The 21,679-nt window shown below is 39.5% G+C and overlaps 4 protein-coding genes across 9 annotated transcripts in view; 3 read left to right on the forward strand and 1 right to left on the reverse strand.

Annotated features, from left to right (window-relative positions):
- LOC136348349 (rho GTPase-activating protein 20-like) overlaps nucleotides 1–3,814 on the forward strand; it is a 188,526-nt gene extending 184,712 nt beyond the window's left edge. For all 4 annotated transcript variants that reach the window (XM_066299095.1, XM_066299096.1, XM_066299098.1 and 1 more), the window contains 6 exons: nucleotides 46–217; nucleotides 284–437; nucleotides 493–701; nucleotides 758–1,207; nucleotides 1,265–1,493; nucleotides 1,679–3,814. In XM_066299095.1, the coding sequence (XP_066155192.1) occupies nucleotides 46–217; nucleotides 284–437; nucleotides 493–701; nucleotides 758–1,207; nucleotides 1,265–1,493; nucleotides 1,679–1,841 (1,377 nt within the window). In that variant the 3' untranslated portion in view covers nucleotides 1,842–3,814. The remainder of the gene's footprint in view (nucleotides 1–45; nucleotides 218–283; nucleotides 438–492; nucleotides 702–757; nucleotides 1,208–1,264; nucleotides 1,494–1,678) is intronic.
- A 1,411-nt stretch (nucleotides 3,815–5,225) lies between these two features.
- Nucleotides 5,226–9,120, forward strand: Aplip1 (JNK-interacting protein Aplip1). Of its 2 annotated transcripts, none has more exons than XM_066298834.1 (9): nucleotides 5,226–5,355; nucleotides 5,449–5,573; nucleotides 5,627–5,737; nucleotides 5,790–5,946; nucleotides 6,375–6,625; nucleotides 6,675–6,791; nucleotides 6,845–7,008; nucleotides 7,063–7,238; nucleotides 7,733–9,120. In XM_066298834.1, the coding sequence occupies exons 1-9, from the start codon at nucleotides 5,270–5,272 to the stop codon at nucleotides 7,803–7,805; spliced, it is 1,260 nt and encodes a 419-aa protein (XP_066154931.1). In that variant the 5' UTR covers nucleotides 5,226–5,269; the 3' UTR covers nucleotides 7,806–9,120. The 2 variants fall into 2 exon arrangements, with proteins under 2 accessions (XP_066154931.1, XP_066154933.1); XM_066298836.1 differs by having other exon boundaries at nucleotides 6,378–6,625.
- Trh (tryptophan hydroxylase) lies at nucleotides 9,070–13,903 on the reverse strand. 2 transcript variants are annotated; one of them, XM_066298833.1, is made up of 10 exons: nucleotides 13,756–13,903; nucleotides 13,452–13,697; nucleotides 13,156–13,246; nucleotides 11,686–11,851; nucleotides 11,585–11,635; nucleotides 10,279–10,560; nucleotides 10,103–10,229; nucleotides 9,656–9,888; nucleotides 9,250–9,550; nucleotides 9,070–9,196 (listed from the first exon to the last, which is right to left on the reverse strand). In XM_066298833.1, the coding sequence occupies exons 1-9, from the start codon at nucleotides 13,858–13,860 to the stop codon at nucleotides 9,253–9,255; spliced, it is 1,599 nt and encodes a 532-aa protein (XP_066154930.1). In that variant the 5' UTR covers nucleotides 13,861–13,903; the 3' UTR covers nucleotides 9,070–9,196; nucleotides 9,250–9,252. The 2 variants fall into 2 exon arrangements, with proteins under 2 accessions (XP_066154930.1, XP_066154929.1); XM_066298832.1 differs by having other exon boundaries at nucleotides 9,193–9,550.
- A 3,906-nt stretch (nucleotides 13,904–17,809) lies between these two features.
- Nucleotides 17,810–21,667, forward strand: LOC136348213 (serine/threonine-protein kinase SBK1-like). The gene is made up of 6 exons (XM_066298862.1): nucleotides 17,810–18,062; nucleotides 18,200–18,301; nucleotides 18,353–18,614; nucleotides 20,357–20,639; nucleotides 20,689–20,943; nucleotides 21,005–21,667. Exons 2-6 carry the CDS (start codon nucleotides 18,227–18,229, stop codon nucleotides 21,609–21,611), a joined length of 1,482 nt encoding a protein of 493 aa, XP_066154959.1. The 5' UTR covers nucleotides 17,810–18,062; nucleotides 18,200–18,226; the 3' UTR covers nucleotides 21,612–21,667.
- Nucleotides 21,668–21,679: the final 12 nt, after the last annotated feature.

Here is a 21,679-nt window from a genome sequence, read left to right on the forward strand (position 1 = left end):
GCAACGTTACTGTTAGATCGAAAACTAACCGTTTAAACATTCTAGGTGATATACAGAGATCCCGTTAGCGGTACAGAGTGTTCAAAAACCCTGGGCGTGGGCCCTGAAACTTCTTCAACTGACGTGGCTCGGCTAGCTTTGGACGAATCCAGAACATGTGATACTTCATATAAGTTGTATGCTAGGGATAGAGATAACGGACCTTGCCCTTTGATTGGTACGTTCTAAAAACTAAAGTGCATTTTGTCAGGGACTCGGATTAATGGCTTTTTTTCTGATGTAGGGTGCGAACGTCCTCACGCGATACAGTTAGCAAGGCTGAGGCAATCTTTGTGTACAGAAGAGGGTTTCGACCTGACACACTGCAACAAAAGCCGGATACCTTGCGATGTAGTGTTTGAATTGAGGCCTACAGTCAGTAAACCAAGCCCTAGAAAGTAAGTAAAAGAGACCTTCAAAGATTCTGGTCTATGTACCTTTTTATTTTGCCAGAACACCACTGAAACTGTTCAGAAAGTCCAGCGCCGGACGGGTGTTTGGAGTTCAGCTCTCCCGATTGTGCCCCAACAATACGTTACCCCCAGTGATTATGTCGTGCTTAATAACGCTATTCCAGCAAGGCGCTCAGACTCAAGGCATTTTCAGACGCTGTGCGTCGGCACGCGCTCTTAGAGAGTTAAAGGAAAAAGTTGACGCACAAGGTAACAACAACCGTCAATAGCTCTTCGGGGTGCATGAACTTGAAATGCCTTTATAGGTGCGGCGGTCTGCGAGGAAATCGCCAATACACCCCCGCTTCTGCTCGCAGCACTCCTAAAGGACTTCCTTCGAAGCCTGCCCGATCCACTTTTGGCCGGTAATGCCCAAGAATGGCTCAACGCAGCAACAACCGGCAGATTAGACCTTCTCAGAAGGCTCCTCAGCAATCTGCCCAGAGAAAACCATACTCTCCTTAGACACGTTATTTGCGTGCTGTACAATATCGCCAAAAAGTCCCGGTTTAACCTTATGTCTGCTGCCAATTTGGGAGTTTGCGTTGGACCCAGCATGTTATGGGAATCAGCGCAAAACGCTCCTTTGAGAACCTTGCCCACTCTAATCGAGATGCTCATCAACAACTGCCAGGCCTTGTTTGGTTCCCAAGTAATCACGTTACTAGGAGAGGTTGCCAACGATAGTGGGGCTGAGGAATCTGACAGCTTACATTGTAAGTAGTAGCGATTTCTATTTTCAGTGTGGGTGTAAGTTGTAAAATCCATTTTAGCCTTAGGTCTATCACTGGACTCAGCGGAATTAAGCAAAGATCAGAAGTCGCTTAGTCGCGATTCCGGGCTGACGCTCTCTGAAGACGATCGCGAGAGTCCGGGTCTGAATTATCATACGGTCACCTTTCACAGATCAGATTGGGCGAGGCAGGCAGCAAGGATGAGGTCATTGGATAATACCTCGGCTTGGATTGAGGAAGATGAAGCGTTCTGTGCTTCAAACGAAAGGTACGTATCCACTACAATTTACAATACCGCGCGACTCTAAATTTTCTTATAAATGCTGCTTTTGAATTTTTTTAATTAGTAATTTAGAGGCTCACAGTATAGCCACTACCGAATATTTGTGAAAGCGCCATAAAAATTCATCATTGTGCGCAAGTTACTAGATACAAGGTAAACTATATTTTCAGTTTATGTTCTCCGCCAATACCACCCAGACGGCCGCCACCATTAAGGCACCTACCGCCAGTTCACATCCCGCCAATCTACAGACCGCCACCGCCGCCACCACCAATGTATGCCACTGCCAGGCTACTTCTTGTCACTGACGCAGAAAGCGAAAGCTACGTCTGAGTCTAATCAAAGATAAAAGAGAATAGAGGGTTTTCATATCAATAAGACGTTTCGTTTTTCTTGAAGGGGTGAGGTTGGTTTATTGAAGAACACATGCAACGTGGTTACCGAGATACTTACTCACCATTTATTTTGTTAGACCTGTCTATGACAAGCTATAAACGAATGAATGGTGAATAGGGTAGTTAATGTGACAGATGTATTTGGTTATACCTGTCAGTTTATACTTATTTTATGCGCTGATAAACTGATGATCTTAAAAACTTCAGACAGCTGCATGTTGAGCTTCACCTTCTGTCCCGCAGAGTTTTAAAATTTAGAAGTAGCTTCTATGTCCAAACTTTCCATAAGTTAATGGGTTTTTTATAGGAAAAAATAATAAGTATGCGGTTCTCAAAATGATATTTTTACAACAATATTAAAAACTTTCTGAAATTCAGAGTTGTTATAGCCCTAGTACTTCTTGCCTAAAATTTAGGCGCATTATGTAGGTTGTAAAAGATTGATGGCCATATTTCAATTCTATTAAAGGTACCTAATTTTAACGAGTATTCGCTGGATGTGGTGCTATGTTATTTGCGACGTGGAGTAAACTTCGAAATTTTTGTATTACCTGTAAGAAATGTTAAAAGTCTTTTTGATGTTCTGGTCTTCCAGTGATTCAGTAATCGTGGGTTGTTGGTAGCTATTGGTAGTTTTACACGTTCATCGAAGGTTGTTATTTTAGAACAGCGAGAATACTCTTAACGGTCCAGCTACTACCAAACTTTCATAATCGGAAATTCCATCAGAACCTCCTTAACAATACAAGATCCAAGGCTAAGCACGGTTTCGAGTAGCAGCCTACCCCGCGCTGCTATGTGGCATTATTGTTAGGGCTGAAGCTTCAAAGTCCAATTCAGACTGATTTAAATAATTAAAAATGGCCCAAACTTAACTTAAGTATCCTTAAGGTAAATTATGTGAAGGTTGGTCTTAGACCGACCAGGCCAAAGGAGTTGGTCTTAGACCAACCATGCCAGAGGAGTTGGTCTAGATAGTTTGAGTTTGCAATTTTAAATGTTTTTGTGAAAGTGGGTACATTAAAGCGGACGCACTTTCGCACCTGCAAAAAGTACTTTTACGGTCGCTCTATCCAAACATGGCTAAATAAATTTATTTTTTTAATTCATCTCTTCATTTATTATATATTACAATAAAATGTTTCCGTTTTATTCTGTATTGCAATTTTTTTAACTTTTTTTTATCATTTTTTTTAATCAACTTTTTTCATATTCATTGAGTTACTTCTGCGTAAACGCTAAAAATTCCAAACTTAAACTATTTCTCGCAGAAAATAAATCTTCTGTTCAGTTGCTCTAAATAGTTACTCGCTTTGTGAAAGCATGTTTTGTCTTATGGTCTTTTTGCTGGTGGTAAAATTAAGTTAATATGTTTCTAAATTTTAGTAGGTACTTATTGTCATATATCTGTTTGTGCCAAATCTGTACCTGACATGCAGACAGGGGGAAAATTCGAATATATTTCCTTCTATAGGGCAATATCGCTCATCAGTATTCATGGTGATTATTTTTGACATCAGCGTGGAATACTATGCAATATTCCAAATTACATATTAATAAGATTTTTTTGAAAACGAAAATCTTTCCACGTTCCAAAATGTCCCTAAGACGGTTCCAGACTTCTCCCTTTCTGCTTTTCAGTTGTAGAAATAGAGTTGTTATTTTTAAGTATCATTATACTTACTAGATTTTCATGTAAATTTGTTCGATTGATGTGTATAGGTAAACATTTATTAGTTTAAGATGTATTGCGCAAAACGATAGCAATGTAGCCCCTAATGAAATCAGCCATGTCTATTTAGGTTATATTTTTTGTACGAATATTACAAACGTATGTCTATTTTCTGTGTAAATGAACAAATATGTTGGAAATATATGAGAGATATAAAAATAAATATTGGATATTCTTAACGTTGATGTTGCTTTATTAAAAAAAAAAATCCTGTGGCCGCTATTTTACCAGCAACAATGGGGATCACGAAATATTTATGTAGAAGGTTCGCATAACAATATTTCGAAATCTCAAAAATAGCGGAGTTATAAGGCATTTAAGTCAATTAAAATATTTTTGTTTTAATATTTCATTTGCCGGTTCACCCATTGTTTTCACATTGATCACGGTTTCCCCAAATTTTCCTCTATAAATGTTCCAGATTTTATATTCACCTCTTAATGTTATTATTTTTTAATAATTAACAATGAATAAAACGAAAAATTCCTTAAAAAAGGTGTACTTGTGATATTTCTCTACACTGAGCCCTTTGCGAGAAAACTGTCTTTAAAACTATCGTATAGTGCGTACAAATAAGTCGATTTAAGGCTACAACGATCGCGCTCTTCATGTACGCATTTGTGGCAAGATGTGAGTATGATGAAGTTTTTCGGTTCAGAAGAATGCTGTAATAGCGGATTTTCAGTATTACCTGTATTAACCTAAGCGAAGTTATATTTTCTGAGACAAAACTCTCTAACGCGGACCGTCAGAAACGGACACCAACACAAGGGGTTGAAGCTCGAAGGCTAAATTCCATCGAAAATAACCCGATCCTAAGTCTAATATTGATTCCTAACCAATAAAATATTTCACAACACTTCAGTACCCAAAGTTGAAAAAACAACTCCTTTATTTGACCAAAATAGATCCTTAACTAACCCGCCCGAATAGCGATACATTTGTAACATCACATTCAGTTCACAAACAACAAGTCAGTCATTATTGATGGTGCAATAGGTATTTATGTAACCAGTTAATAAATTCATAACTTTATAGAACGAGTGGGACTTTCCCGGACGAGCGAAGCGGGATCCAACAATATCTTAAATTATCTCTTCTTTAAGCCTGCACTAGGGGAGTTACGACATCTCTTTATTCCCGAAACATGGAGTCCCTTTTTTGCGATTTTGCCAGTAATATAAAATGAAGGTTCCTAGGGATGACTTACAATGCTTCAGGACCGTAATTGAAGTGTCCTACATTAGGAAATATTTACAAACTGAAATCATTTTTACATTGGGCACACGAACTAGGAGACTTTCATATTAATAGGACACCCTGTATAAAAACTTACAAATATCTATTTACTCCTTCAGGATCAAAATATATGATTGTCTAAAGGCATATTTGTTCTCCTGCTGTTTCCTAAAAGTTAAACCCCTTGATAGGCCTTCGAAACGTTGCGGCTTTAAATATTCGAATTGACGTCTTTAAAGGCTCCCACTTTGGGCGAAACGTCGAAAAGACCCCCATTCTGCACATGCACCTGAAAATCATATGGCGAAAACGTTTCAAGGGGAATTTATCGACGTTCCAGTGCGGCGCTTCCGCATCCAGAAAATCAATCGGGCAAGGGGCGAGCGCCTGGAAACATGGCGGATCTCGAGTTCGAGCAATTCGGCCACAAATTCGGGAAAAGTTATGTTAATACCGTGAACAACAGTTCCCCATTTTACTCGTAAGTTTGCCATATTTTTCAAATTTTTAGATTTTAGTGTTGTAGCCGGAGTATTGACTTTCCGCTTATGGTAATTGGGACACATAATTTTAGAATAGTGCATTTGGACGACGACTCACCCTCGACTTCCCCATCACCAGAAACCGAACTAACCGACTGTGATAGCTTAAACAAAGACCCATCAGGCTCAAATTCACAACCAACTCGATCTCAAGCTGGTAAGAATCAAATACCTCAATGTGATAATCTCACTTTCACTAAGTTTTTACAGCTAAAGACGAACCTTCGACAATAGAATGTTTTTCCAAAGGGGTTGTAGCTTCGCTTTGGAAAGGAGAGAGGAAGCGAAGAAAATTGCCGGAAATACCTAAAAACAAAAAATGTAAGCGCAGGATATTTTATGGAGAAATGAGGTATAAATTTCTTGGTTTTAGCCGCAATAGCAACAATGTATGGACCCCAACAGCACCAACAAATATCAAGGGATGTCTCTTTGGCTGACGAATTAGCCATGGGAGGCTCTAGCGGACCTAGCTCAATTTTAGTGCTAAAGTGCGGCTACTTGTGGGATGACTCTCCAGAATCAGACAGGTAAGTTGAAATCAGGGTAGCCCCAGATGGTGAAAATTTCAATGTTTAAGTCACCCTGAGATACTAAAAACTCTAATTTCCAACAAGTCGAAATAGAAGATAGGTGCATTCAAACCTCTAGCTGTTTCTGAGAGACTTCTCCTATTAAAACGTGTCATGCCACTGGTATTTCACATTTTGAAGCCCAAAATTTTCCTCTGAAATTATAAATGGAGTCATTCATATAGCCCAGTTTTCACTATACAGGTTAAAAAGTATACAGGGTGATTTTTTAAAGCCCATTAAAAAACAGCTCGAAGTACAAAGTAATTGTTCGGATTTGCAAGAAAGGGAAGGTTTGTCGGTGGCGGGCAACATAATGTTTTTACTATACAGACTGTTCGGTCTTATTTTTGTAAACGCCTTGTATAAATCTGTCGAAATCGAAGCAGATTTGATGCGGATAGTGGCCACTCGACTGCGCACTCGCCTACCGGCACTGACGGCCCCAAATCTATGTCACCTTTGATGGGCAGTAGCCCATCGATGGTGGGCGGAATGGTCTACAATGACGTGGACGTGCTAGAAGCCACACACAGGGCCCTACACAAATTCGTGCCTAGACACGAGGATGAAATCGAGTTGGAAATCGGCGACCCTGTATATGTACAGAAAGAGGCCGATGACTTATGGTGTGAAGGTAAGCTGTTTTCGAGTATCAATGGGTGTCTATTGGGGACGTTTTACAGGGGTGAATTTAAGAACTGGAAGAATGGGCATTTTTCCTTCGGCATATGCAGTCGATACTGACTATAGCGATTGGGATTCCGGTGCTGACCACGGAAGGAGGGAGAGATATATTTTAGGTAGTGGTTGCGCATTTTTATACAGAGCATAATTTAATATTGAACACTATCAGGGTATATGGGTTCAGTGGAAACCACTGCTCACAAGGGAACCTCAGTGGTTTGTCAAGCCGTAAGACGAGTAATCGGCAACAGCGGCTCGGAGCCCCAAATGCAACCGTGCACTTTGGAGGTCTCAGATCAAGGCCTGAGGATGGTCGACCGGAGAAAACGAGACGTAGGTCTCATACCCTCATTTCCCTTGATTACCACTCAAACTTGAGCGTTTCAGCAAAGCGAACCTTGCATAGATTACTTCTATTCCCTGAAGAACGTGAGCTTCTGCGCCTTTCACCCTCGAGATCACAGATATCTGGGATTCATAACGAAACACCCCACATTACAGAGGTTTGCCTGTCACGTGTTCAGAGGACAGGAGTCTACAAGGCCCGTGGCTGAGGCTGTGGGGTGAGTTGAAGTCAATTGTTGAGTTAATAAGATCAGTGAAAGATTATACGAGGTGTCATTAACTGAGTGACCATTAGAGATATTTAGAGGATAGCGGAAGCTGGAAAATCACAATTTAGTGCAATTTTGATCTCCGAAAGTTAACCTTTTAGGCTAACATTATCCTACATAAAATCGACCTGAAATTCAACGTTAAATCATTAAAACAATAAAATATTCCATTTAAAATAACAAAATTGTTATTAATTTTCAATTCTTCTGGAAGTGCCGCCATTTTCAAAATATTTTCTATCAGTAGATCACCGCATACTGAATATGATCTTCTAACTTTCCCAGACTTTCAAATGTTTCTAATAGGCACTCAGCTAAAAACACCCTGTATCAATATTCTATGCATGACCCTAACATCAACCAGAGATGTTAGGGACGTCCTTGGAAATGCATTCTTCTTCTTAATTGTTTCGATTCTATGATTGATCAGTGTACATTTCCAGTCGAGCTTTCCAACGTTTCTACCAGAAATTCATTGAGACTGCATATCCAGTGGAGGATATTTATATAGAATAATTTTAGTCTTGAATTTTCATGGAACCAAACAAGATATTTGTGTGCTTCAACCTCCTGGTTTGCAGCTTGAAATCTCTGGCATAGAGCTGCAAATTCGTTCGTTTTGGGGGGCATTATTTGGGTACCTAATCACTCCCCATATCACAGAGCTTTCAAAGTTGCGAAATTTGTAAAGAATTACGTATCTCTAAGACATTATTAATTGTAATTCGTTAGGAAAGTTCCGAACTTGATGAAGGTATACAGGGTGAGTTTTATGCATTGTTCTTATGGGAATCTTAGGTCATCAAGAAGCTAAAAATGGTTAAAATAGGAAAAGTTTTGCATGATTAAGTTTTTAGTACGCTACTGGCACCTCGAATTGAAGCGGAAAAAATAAGAAACTTCAGACGAGTCTGAAACTTAATGCCGTTAAATCTAATATAAAAGTCAGTGGCGCTTCCAAGTGGGTTAACGAGTTAAATTGGCCCTATAAATAGTTTGATGTAGTCAAAATTAGGTTTGTTTCAATTGAATTCGAAAAGTTTCACAAAACTTTGATTTGTATATCGTTTTGTCTCAGTCGCTTAGTTTTTATTTGTATTTAAGCTTAAACCACTGAGCACTTAAAAAAGGCAAAAAACAATAATGGACACCAGGAACATCTTCAAGTGGATTATTATATGTAGTGGAATAAAGCAGCTTAACCTTGTTTTTAAATGTTTTAATACGCCCAAACGCTACATTATTTTACCACTTAAGAAAACTCCACCAGTTTTCGAGATTCTCATACTCATCAAAACCAAAGAAAACTTATCCTGCATATCTTTATTTTATTTCAATGTATCTAGTTATGTATATTTCACATGTTAACATAATATATCAGTACATTCGCCTGCATAACTCATACTAGACTCAACGCTAGTTCTTGTATATAATAATATACAGGGTGTCTTTTTTACCGTCTCCGCGTCGGGTGAGTGGCATATTTTCTATGATTTCTGAACCAGTTGTGGAAAATCTCAGAACTCACTCAAAATGTTTCCATATCATATTACTTTAAATGACATCCTGTATAGGACATATTCCCTTCGTAAGTACTAATCATTCCCTAAAAATGGATTGTAGGTAACAATATTACTGTAGCGTGCAATAATAAGTATAAGGGTAAGGTAACCTACGATGATGGATGTAAATGCTAAGAGTAGACAGATTTTTGTATATTTTTGATACATACCGATGAGTTTTGGAGTTCATCCCTTCATTTGTGATTTGTTGTTTCGGTTTATGTAGATCATCGGCATCCAAACTGCTAATAAACCTTCATTTGACTTCACTACTTGCATTCTTATTGCAGCTTTTCACCCAGGATGGTAAAGGACAAAAATGAAAGAAAATTATCTGCCAGTCACCTCCAATAATATATTTTTTTTATAATTATATATTTCATAGAATATTTATTTACATCTCAGTTCTCATTAACCCTCACGTTGCAAGTCTCCTCCCCATTCTTACCCTCACTCTCCCCATTGTAGAGCGGATCCTCGGTGATTAGTCCCGTCTGTAACAAAGTAGTGATTCTGTTTATATCCAAAGTTGAGTCTCTGGCACTGATCTTCTTGAGGGCACTATTGATGATGCAAAGATCGCCTCGAAGCTCTGAAACCACAGCGGTGATTTTCTGAGCATTGCTCAGAACCTCCACGGATTGAGTGTAGGGATTGTAACGGATACCGAAGGGTCGTTGGATTTGTTCGGCGAAGGTCCTGAAATCACGGACACCTGAGACATTAATCATTGAAGCATATTTGACCATACGTCCACAATATCTCATATTTGTTATGTTTTTAGTATTATTTGATTCTTTTTACCTCATTTTTTCCTTAGCCTCTTCAAAACTGTCCGTATACCAGTATCCCAGCTGGTACTCAGTGATAATGCACTCTTGCTGCGCAGTCATATCAGGGTCGAACCTCTTAACTTTTGAGTCAGCATTCTCAATGGCATGCTTTAACTCAGCGACGCTGCTCAGCAGCCCCGCCCCGTACACTTTTAGCTCCCCATCCTGCTTGCACAATCCGAACTCCACAGTAAAGAAGTAGAGCTATAATAAGGTATTTGTAAATTTATAGAAGCAAATTAAATAAAATTTCTGCTTTATGCATCCGTCATCCGTCATCCGACTATTTGATTAGCTCTTTGACTGGTCACGAGGCTGATGTTCAATCATTTTTACAGTTTACTTCAGGCAATTGTAATAATTTAGGATCATCATATAGTCGGATGATCGATGCATGCTCCTTATAGGTAAGACCTACCGTTGCCAGTTTGTTCACATCCTCATCGCAAGCCCCAAGACTTGCCAAACCGAGCTCTTGGGAGAATTGAGCGAAGCTGGGATTGGCCAGCAAAGGCATGTGGCCCAAGAGCTCATGGCAACAGTCACTGAAATGAATTGTGATACTTATCATTAATTAAAGAGGAGAGGACTCACGGTTCGGGAGTATAGAACGGATCACTAGAGTGTCTGATGTACTGAGTGCAGTGAAACACTCTGAAGGCTAGACCACTTAGAAAATCTCTAGGACTCAAATATCCAGCCACTGGCCTCAGTTGAAAACCGGTTTTGCGTTTCAAGAAGACGCTGACGTCTTGGAGCTGAGGAATATTGTCCTCACGGTAACCGCAGTATTTGACCAACTGCGGCCAATTTTCCAGGTATTCTTTGCACGCGTGTTGTAGGTAGAGTTTATGAAGTTCGCGGAAGACAACGCCCCTAGATTAATTGTTAATGTAATAATTGTTTTTAACGACATAAGTGTCAAATGTATCATAACTTATTGAATTGGGAAGAATTGGCAAAGGATCTCCGCCGCGAATCGAACTCGATCATGGACCACTCAAAAAATTATATTTTTCTATGAATATATGGATCGACCTTAGTCCACCATCAACCGATTGCAAAGATGGACGCCCCCCAATCGCAAAGGAACATCCCCCAAAACACTGAAAATCTTCTGCTTGGTCAAGCATTTCGTCTATAAAATGATTGGATGAAAATAATAAAAAATCAGAAGGGCTTCATGTCTATGATCATGGTTGTTATTAGAATGGGTACGCAATTTCATTGAATTAATTGGAAATAAGGCTGAAAATTCGTTTTTTTTTCGGGATAATTTGAGTTTTAATTCGATGATTTAGTGCGCAAATCCGACCTAAACATTCCTCAATTTATATTTACACATCAGATATATACAGAGCTTGTAAAAAGTATTGCATCACGATTGTAACTTTTATAAATCCGATATTTAAAAAAAAATGCTTAAATGATCCAATCTGAGTCCTGCGTGTGTCGTTGTATCTCTTCCTGAATTAGCCTTCATTTGATATAATACAACAGCACTTCCCCATTTAAAGATGGGAGTTAGTAGGAATAACTGGATGGGGATGAAAAACTTGAACATCGAAAATAATGCATTGAACGCCGCTTGTTAATTGAAATTATTCGTGTTCAAGCATTTTTCAAAGAAATCAGGTTCGTGAAATTTATAAGAGTGTTCTCATACTTTTGACAAACGCTGTATATGCCGGTCAAATATTTCTCTTTCGCATGAGCTCCGCGGCATCTCGCAAACCAGACAGAACAGAAATTACGAGTGATAATTCAGTAAAAACGAGACATAAAAAATAAAATTGAACACGAATGAAAATTGGATGAAATTGGCCTCATAATGCAACTGAGTTACGCGAGCGCGTCGTGGTGGACTAATTTGACGTGGAATTAGACTCATTATACTCACCATGTACGGATTTCTTCGTCGGTATATTTCACCTTAGGAATAGGTTGACCGCTGCAAAGCAAGCTTCTGCATTAACTTCCTTGTGACTGACACGCACTTACTGCTTGTAATTCATAGCGATTCTAAAAAACTGCTCCCTCCTTTTCCTGTACACGGGGTCTTTGAATCCTGGATGGTCCGCATCCAGCTCGCTTCCATACATCAGAACGTTCTGAGCGTTATCCAGCTCGGAGATCTTTTTCGGAAACCAGGGCATTTCGTCGAAATCTACCGCATAAAGAGAATACATCTCCATTAACGAAGCACTTCTCAAATGCATCCCCGAATAAAATGGACTCTATCTGGACGAGTGTTTACTCAGTATTCATTAAATTCAGCTCTTCGAGGCGTTCCCGGTGAAAATCAGTTCCATTCAATGATTCTGTTTGATTTAGTTTAACTGCTGCTTTAGTTAGGCTAAAAGATTAAGGTCAGTGGGGGAAGTGAATGATTGGGAAACCTTCAAAGTGGCTTTTTCTATTAAGAAGTCCGGCGTATCGCATTTGCGAACTTTTCTCTAGGTATGAACAATTTCATATGCGAATGAATAATAGCCAAGTTGGTTAAACAGGGGGTCTAAAAGGTACATACAAAATTCCACCATAGATTTCTGAGGCTGGAATATGATGACTTAATTACATTTACTTTAGTCCAAAAGTGGACGGTTTGCAACAAAATTTCGTATCGGGAGATTTTTTAGAGCGAGAAATCAGAATTCGTCTACATTTTCGATCCACATTGTAGAGGGCGCCGCCAGCACTAAATGAACTCTCTTTGAAGGGGCATAACTTTTTTATCGCCCGGTATTAAATTTATATGCGACTAAATCTGGGTTTTCCTCCATGTTTTATGAAGAAAATGTATCTCAGCGCAAGTCCCTACGGGCGTTCCTTCTCGAGATATTTGAAGTTTAAACTTCAAATATCTTATGGAGTGCCCGTCGGGCCTTGCACCAAGGTGCCTTTCTTCATAAGGCATGTAGAACATAAATTAAGTCACAAATAAATTTTATACCGGGCGATAAAAGAGTTACGCCCTTTTAAAGAGAGTTCGCCCAGCGCTGACGGCGCCCTCTACAAAGTGCATAGGAAACCTAAACGGATCCTGATTTCTCGTCCCTAAAAACCTCTGATGCGACATTTTGCTCCAATAGTAGCATAATCAACCAAGTCATTAATATATAATAATATTTTTCCTCTTTAATCTTCACTTTTACGCCCTGTACTTTGGAAACCGTCCATTTTTGAACGAGGATAAATTAGGTGAAATCGTTATGTTTTTGCCTCAAAAATCTGTGATAGAATTTTGTACAGGCCTAATAGAGACACCCTGTCATAGACATAAGCACAAACCATAAAGGTGTACTATCAAAATTTGAATAATTTTTATTCACGAGGAAAATAGGTACCTACAAAATGGTGCTAAAGAGCAAATATCCAGGAAATCAAGCGTCGACAAAAGAGACTTGGATGAAGCGAGAATAAGAATTTTAAGATGTTGTAGCAGATCAAAGTGAACTAAATGAGACATACCGAAACTTGTTGCTGCGCTCAGAGGAGTGGGAGGTGGAAACTGCTCTGTACCAGTACCATAAGAACCAATCACCATTGTCAACACCTCCCTCTATTAACCAAAGAAGCGATTAGCACTGACGTCACCTAATGCCCTGCACAGCAGCACATAATGGCAGTCATAATAATTAATCTTTAATATGAAAAGAAAACACTTTCGGAAGTTATAGCCATCGCAAAAATTCCGTCATTAATCGCTTAACTTTTACTGCGAATTGATCTAAACCGGGGAGCATAAATAAATGAATAAAACCTACTTTCAACATACGTCCCAGTTGTTCTAGTTTCTTGGAATCCGTTTCAATGTCCACCAAAAAGTCCACTTGATTTTCTGCAGTTTGACTCGGCCTTGATTCGATATGCTGGACGCTGATGCCCAAGTCTTGGAAAGATTGAAGGGCCCTCACCAACCCTCCGACTTGATTCTTCAAAGTGAAGATAATGGAGATTTTCTCCGATTCTGTGACTGCAGACGAGGAAGGTTCTTTTGGGTCTCCCGGAGTCTGCCGAAGCATTTTTTTTTGTTGGTTCTAAATTCCTATTGATTCTGAGGCAACATACCTGTTGTTGGCTCTTCACACCGATGGGAGTCTCCTCTTTGTAATTCCACTCCTCACCACTGCGGTACAGCCACAAGCCCAAAAGGGGTTTTCCAGATCCGCTCATAACGTTGCTACAAATCGGACCGTGTTCCGGACAAGTTCGAAGCTCCCGAATGGACGGTAAAATTTCAGCGCATTTGTGCCAGGGAGGCTTTATATAAGGGCGGCTTTCCCCTCTTTTCATCGGGGGGGAAGCACGGTCTCAATAATGCAAACTGAAAGGAGAGAAATTCCGTTTTATTGGCCAAATTAGAAAAAACAACGCGTTTAGAAAGCTTTTAGTGATATCCAGGTTGATGCTTGTCGAGAAGAAAATGGAGGATTGGGCTGGAATTGGTGTTGTTAGGAAGTCAGTTGGAAATAGGGATGTTGCTCAATAAAGTTACGTTGAGCGATTAACTTCTGTTTAGCAGAAGAAACATTATTCAGAACTTAATGTGTATTACACAGAACAATATAAAAATATTTTAGATGAAGCAACTTAAAATTTTCTTCAGATTATGGTATACAAACTATGTCATCAAATGCGCCTACACTGCTCCCCCGAAGTATTTTTCCGTCTATTCAAACTGTTTAAAATATCATTGTATCTGAAATTTATTGACCAGAAGCGCTATGGAGTTGGATAAATTTGTCAAAAAGTCCTTCGTTCACTCGTAAGGCCTCCAACACATATTTGGTCATGCGATCAAGTGTACCTCCATTACGCTAATACAGTCTGTCCCATTAAGTTGCCAATTTTTCTGCTGATTCAGAATACTTGAGACACTATTATCTACGAAACTTATTGACGTAGGAAAATTATTGGAATATCTAAAATTCTTCAAAATTTCCTTTTGTTCAAGGTCTATGTAGATACTTTGTCGTGTCGTCTAATAAGGCCCCAGTGCACCGCTGCCTTTCAACGAAAAATACTAAGTATTTTCAAACTTTTAAACATAGAAAAAAAATTCTTCCATTTTAAAAACTCGCTTGCTCCGCCCCTGATTATTATCTACGAACGTTGGTGATTGGTGTGAACGGATAGCTATAACTCTGAGGCGGAGGTATGCGGAGAAACTAGCCAAAACACCAAATGAAACATAACTAAAATATCTTAACAAAATTGCAGATAATCGCAAACTATAAAAGGTCTCCAAAAAGTTATGAGTGCACGGGATAATGTACAGTGACGTGCTACACCCGGGCCTAAGGTGTTTACGATATCTATCAAAATATACTGACAAATTAAAATAACCTGTCCAATAATAATCAGTTAATGAATCGTGGCCAAATTTTAGCCATAAGCGTCTTCGACATGCTGCGAAATTGGCAAAAACATAGGTAAGGCAGTAGACAGTGCCGTGCCGTGCCGTGCACACTTTCAGTTGGATTACGGTTGTGTTTTATAGCTAAAAAAAAATTTTGAGCATAAGAACGACTAAAATTGAAAAGCAAATTTTAGACGACTTTTAGCTACATATTCGTTCTCCACATTCTATGAATTAAACCTAAATATGTACTACATCATTAAGCTCTTCGCGGAAGATCCGTTGGTACCTTTGATCTCCTCAAAAGTAGAGTTAAAATTTTATACAGACGCCATGACACTACGTATAACGAATCGCCCAGGCAGTTGCATTTCTAGTACCTTTCTGGAGGTGTTGAGTATAATATACAGCCAATACGAGAGGAAAAGACTGGCAATCAATTCCAGAAAAAGAGTTATTGTTGCATTCCCCAAAAGAAGGAAGTTGGATCAAAAAGAAGCCTCCTTATTCAATGGGACGATTCTATACTCAACAGAAATGAGGTACATATTACCAAAGATAGATCACTATTCTATTCACTAAAACATTCATTACCTTATACAGAAGTGAAGGATCATCCGGAGAGATCGGCGGGATAGGCCCTTTAAAATATACTTAAACAGACAAGCAGATTCGTGGTATTTGACCGTTTTCGTTCCAAACGGTCTGAAACTGCCACATGGCACTGAATGCTCTGGATAAATATCAATATATTTATGCGATTATTATAACGAAGCTGCCGCCACTCTCACCAAGGAGGCGAATTCACTCTTTGTGAGACTTCAATCAGTTTTTGGAATTTATCACTGCTTGACGCAAACAGAACTCTAGAGATGGAACACTAGAAGACTCCAGGAGCGCTGGAGTAACGCACCAGATATGGAACACTCCAAGAAGTTCCTGATGGAATCGAAGAAGGGAGCTTAACCCCTCGTACAGTACAGCGATAATTAATAATAATCGGACTTTATTGCAAATATTCTTAATATCTTGGAAAATTATCAAAAATGTAATGCAATGAACAGAGGTGTACAAAGAGGGTTTAATTCCAGTCAGTGAGGTCATGACTGGATTATCAAGAAGTAAGCGGTGAATTTAAAGGTAGTAGCAGTGAGCTTAGAGTTATTGCGTAATTTACCCCAAATATTGGTCTTCTTCGCCTCATTGGTCAACGGGAGCAAAAATCTTGGAATCGCTTTGAAAAACAATTTGGTTTTGGATGCTTCTTCTCTCTATTCCCTAAGTGAGAACTCAGTGATTTCCGTTGAAGTCATTGGTGGATTTGAAATGCGACCAGGAATACATAATCTTCAATTCCTGCTAGGCAAATCTCTTTTCGGAAAAGGTCATTGGAGTTCATCCAGAAACAGCCACTCGTCATCGTGTATACAGGAACAGTCTCAGATTTTGCCATTTCCAGGGCCAATCTTTGAGAAATGTATACTTCGACTGAGTATAAAAATAGCACGCTTGAATGTCCAACTTTTAGATATTTTTCTGGGGATCGTAGAGATTTCCAGAAACCACGTAATCCCCAAACATTCCCATGTTAATGCAACAACAGACCGGGTGTCCCAAAAATGTGCAGACAAATTTTAAGGGGTGGTGGAGAACATCAATACAGACTTTTTTTCTTTAACGAACATATGCGCGCGAAAGCACCGTTACGGCTATGGAGCAAATAAAATATTTTAAGTTATATGAAATAACTAAACTAATTCTTCATATAGTTGGACACCACTGTCTTTCGTTAAATATTTTTTGTCTCAAGTACATTTATTATTGGGGGACACAAACATTTCTTCATCACAATTAGACATTTCAAATATGACAAATTCGAGACCTTAGTAGGTATTATTTGCATATTATGATTATTTAGCTCACATAGTAACATTGAATTTGTTGATTCTTAGATCAACATTTGTATTGACATCGGACGTCAATTTCTTATTTGAAGAGCTTATAGAAATGCACCGATGGGTTAAAAGAGGAGGTTGTGTAGCCTGGCCTCCGAGTTCTCCTGATCTCGACACCCTCGAATTCTGCCTTTGGAATTCTCTCATATCTCTGAGCTACGAAACGCCGATTCGAAGTGAGGAGGGTCTCTTAGCAAGAATAATAGCCGGTTGCGTACATGTAGAAAGTATTCCCGAAACATTCCATAGATTCTGCGAGTCAACGAACCGACGGCGCAATATTTGTATTGAAGCAAATGGTAATCATTTTGAAGAAGCACTGTAAGCCATCATTTATTTATCAATAAAACAACATTTGGCACGAATAAAAAGTATTTAAAATGGCCAAAACAATATTCCTTTTTTTCTGCTCAAACGGCTCATTTGCTGGCATATGTTTACGTAAGAAAAAGTATATACTGATGCCTCCCATCACCTCTCAAAGTTCGCCGGTATATTTTTGGGACACCTTGTAGAAATAAACTGAAAGGATGTTTCAAAGTCGTAGACCGTATATTCTCCAGAGATTAGTCGTATAGCCTTTTGAGCATAAACCAGCTGGAACGTATTCAAAGCGAGACTGCCTAATCGGGTTATTCCTTTCGAATGGGAGACAAATTATCCAGATTGCAGCCCATTGTTCGAACTTCAGCTTCGTTTGACTGGATCGTTAATTAGGAATACTAACAATCTCGGATCTGGATCAGCGCCCGTCTATGTAGGTTGGAAATTTCGCATTTTTGTTGATAGACATCGTGTCGCCTGGACCCAGATATGCATCAGGCAGAGATATGAGACAATACAACAAAGCCAGACACGAAGCTAAAAATACACGAGGTGTCGAGAAAAAGCTGGGCCAAAAGCCAACATTTCCGGCGCTTTGTAACTCAGTCCAGCCACGTAACGCTAAACACCAACAATTTATCCCAATATTTCCATAGTTTTTAATTCGTGTAAGTGCGGGTCTCCACATTCAGAATGCGACAAATGTGGTGTTAAGTTTACTACAAAAACTAAATAAGGTAGGGCGGTTTCAGGTCTTTAACAGCGACTTTCATCACACTCTATAATAAGACAAATGGGGCCGCCTCCTAGGCCGAAGTGACATCATTTTTTGGAATCCAAACTTGGATTTTACATAATTAATGCTCATTTTTAGCCGACCAATTAATATGCAAAAGAGGCTATGAACAGTCCAACAAAACCATCGCGATTGGATGGAAATGGCATACATAGGATAAGGGAATTTGAGCTCGAAAAGGTACCAACTCAGCAATGCTCTACGATCGCTCTACAAATCAATTACCCGCAGGTTAATCTAATTGAAGAGTTCGACATCCTCCAGATAGTGGGAGAAGGATGGTTTGGCAAAATCCTCTTGGTGGAACACAAGGCCACAGACACGGAGATGGTCTTGAAGGCCCTGCCCAAGCCCTACACGGCCCTCAAGGACTTCTACAGGGAGTTTCACTATGGGCTCAATCTGAGGTGCCATAAAAACGTGATATCGGCCTATGATGTTGCCTTTGAGACCGCTGGTTTCTATGTGTTTTCGCAGGAGTATGCTCCTTTAGGTGAGCTGAAAACCATTTAAGGAAGTCGTCGGACCTCAGGAAGCGAATATCTTTTATACGTAGGAAAATCATTTTTAAACAAAGTACCATTCAAATGTATAATCGATCACAGAAGCGCCTTTCAGAAAAAATTACAATGCGTCACTGAATTTGGCACAATACTTCTCCCCAATTATCCATTCTCTATTTTTTAATACTAATATCATTGGCGTAGAGGTTACTTGCCGCATGGAACTCATTTAAAATCAAAATTTCCTTAGGTCGGAAAATGTTCATATCAGGGACCGCTTTTCAAAGAAAAATTATAGTGCGCCACTGAGGATAGTTCCAGTAAGTTTTTTGAGAATTTGGCTCAATGTTTCTATTTAAATACGCACTACATTTACATGATTATTTGAATCAAATTCTATTGGCGCAGAAGTCCGCTTCAGCACGAAATAGGAAATTGCCTCATTTAAAAAATGGGGTGTTACGTTTAATTATTACTTTTTCCAACTGTTTTAAAATGTTCTATTTTTAACTTTCAGTTTTTACATATCCAGGAAACCTCCAAAATCTCTAATTTATTGAAAAATTACCTTACACGTTTCATATGGCAACATTTCATTCTGCATTCAGTCATGAAGCATATTCCTACTCTTAAATAAAAGCTGTTTGGAATTATTTAAATTTCCAATTTCAAAAATAAAAAATAAATATTTTAAACAGTTAAGTGCTCGGTGCTGTAATATTCTCAACTACTTATCAACAAATTATTTTAATAATTGTTCAAAATGTCCATCATCTGTTTCCAAACATTTTTCTATGAGTAAGTGTACCTGGTCAAAACTCAAATAACTAAAAAACATCCTTATGTAAGAATTAAAAAAAAAATTCTGAGTGAATGCAGAGGGAAACTGCCTTTTAACCCATGTATTAAAATATAGGGTGTCCCATTTGAAGGAAGTGACTTTTCACCATTTTGAATGGGCCTAATTCAATTTATTTTTCGGACCACTCTATAGATGATTATCAAAGTTGTAATTAAGAATGATGAAGTACAGCGTTTTGATTTTTTACTCGCAAAAATGTGTTGTTCCACCTCTTTCCAAGGACTCTGCGGAGTTTGTTGGCGGAACGCTTTAACCTAACCAGATCAAAGCTCTGACGCCGACTGAATTTTCTATGATAAACGTCCGCTCGGTGATGACAACTATTACACAGAGCGTCTTTTTCGCTTCTACGCACGTGAAGTTTTAGTGAGTGCAGCAAAAGATAATTAGGCGGTGGATAAGTGCGAGAGAGACAGACTGCCGTTTCCTCTTCCATTGTCCACGATGAATTAGCTCCGTTGACTCGCAAGCAGTACGCCTTAATCCGAGGACGGAGTGTGTGACAAAATAGGCTTGTTTTGTCACACACTCCGTTGTTTAATTGATACGATTTAAAAATGCCATTTTTATCATGGTGTTTGTGGAGGTAAGGTTACATTGAAACTTATCATGGAATTTGTTTTCCAAGGACTTGCGTGTATACGCGTAATTCTTGTCGTCCAAAATCACGTAGAACTATACCCATCCCTGGATTAAGGGGTAGTACTTGCAAGTCAACGACGCTAGGCGATTGTTGACAATGGAAGGGGAAACAGTAGCTTGTCTCCCTTGCACTTGTCGACCGCCTAATTGGCTCTTGGTTTCACTCACTAAAGCTCCAAGTGCATAACTGCAAAAAGGGACTCTATAGTTCTTCTCTCTTTTTTAAAGGTGATCTGACCTCGAATGTATCGGACACAGGCATCGGCGAGCTGCACACCAAAAGAGTAGCCAAACAGCTATCTTCGGCCCTCGAATATATCCACAAAAACGAGCTGGTGCATAGAGACATCAAGCTGGACAACATTCTAGTGTTCAAATCCGATTTTTCCAGAATAAAACTCTGCGATTTCGGCGAAACTAGACCGGCCGGATCGGTGGTTTTGCGCAGGAATGAGTGGCTCCCTTATGCTGCTCCTGAAATCCTGGACGTGAACACAGACGAGAGTTACATGTAAAGTCTGTAGCCTCGTGCATTCACTTTTAAAGTTAAAACTTTGTAGATGCCACACATCTCAAGACGTGTGGCAGTTCGGAATAGTAATCTTCGTCTGCTTGACTGGCTGCTTGCCCTGGCAAAAGGCAGCTAGTGATGATCCAAGGTATATGCGCTACTGCAACTGGCAAACCAGCAACTTGCCCATGATTCGTCAGCCTAAGCTGTTCAAGTTGGTCTCCTCCAAGGCTCAGAGGTTCTTTAAAAGATATCTGGAACCCAAGGAGGAGCGACGGCCCAGGGACTTAAAAGATGTTTACAGGTAGGTAAGTTGCGGTAATAAGACGGATCTGCAATATTCTTCATGGGTGTTTGTCGTACAGGCATCTTGAGGATAGATGGATGTCTAAAGGAATGGAGAAAACGAACGAGACTTTAATGGAAGAGGAGGGTTTGTGTCCCTCTATGTACAGCTTTCACAGCTCACCAGATGAGAAAAATAAGCTGCTGCGCTCTCTTACCCAGTACGGTCTCGAAACCACGGTGGACCGCGTTGCAAAGAAAGATCGGATAAGAAAATGGATAGAGAATAGCGTGATCACAGAGGAAGATGACGATATCGCGGATATTGATGAAGATGAGCCTAGAATCTCCTTAAGAACTCAACCAGTTAAACACAGCCAAAGCGAGAGGAGACCCAAGCCTCGTAACAGGCGACCACCAGCGAATAACAGAGAGTACAAACCCCCTGTCGATCCCCGCCTACCCTTAAAAGAGCAAAAGGTCGGCAATGGCGGCAGTAAACCCCCATTGAAAATGATGAACGTCTTGCCCTTTAAAAATGTGATTATTCATCCTGATTCACAAGCCACGTCTTCCGATAGTGCCATCAGCAGCGACAGTTCTACAGTGAAGATCGAAAATCGAAAAATGGGACTTCCTTTGGATTTTAAGAACGGTGCAGTTAGACGAAATATCTCGTTAAGATAATTAATTAATGGATTATTTTGTATTTTAATTATTGGATAAATGACTTTTAGATTAAATTTGAGCATTAC

This window comes from Euwallacea fornicatus, chromosome 32 (assembly GCF_040115645.1).
Source record: "Euwallacea fornicatus isolate EFF26 chromosome 32, ASM4011564v1, whole genome shotgun sequence".
Taxonomy (NCBI): Eukaryota; Metazoa; Arthropoda; class Insecta; order Coleoptera; family Curculionidae; genus Euwallacea; species Euwallacea fornicatus.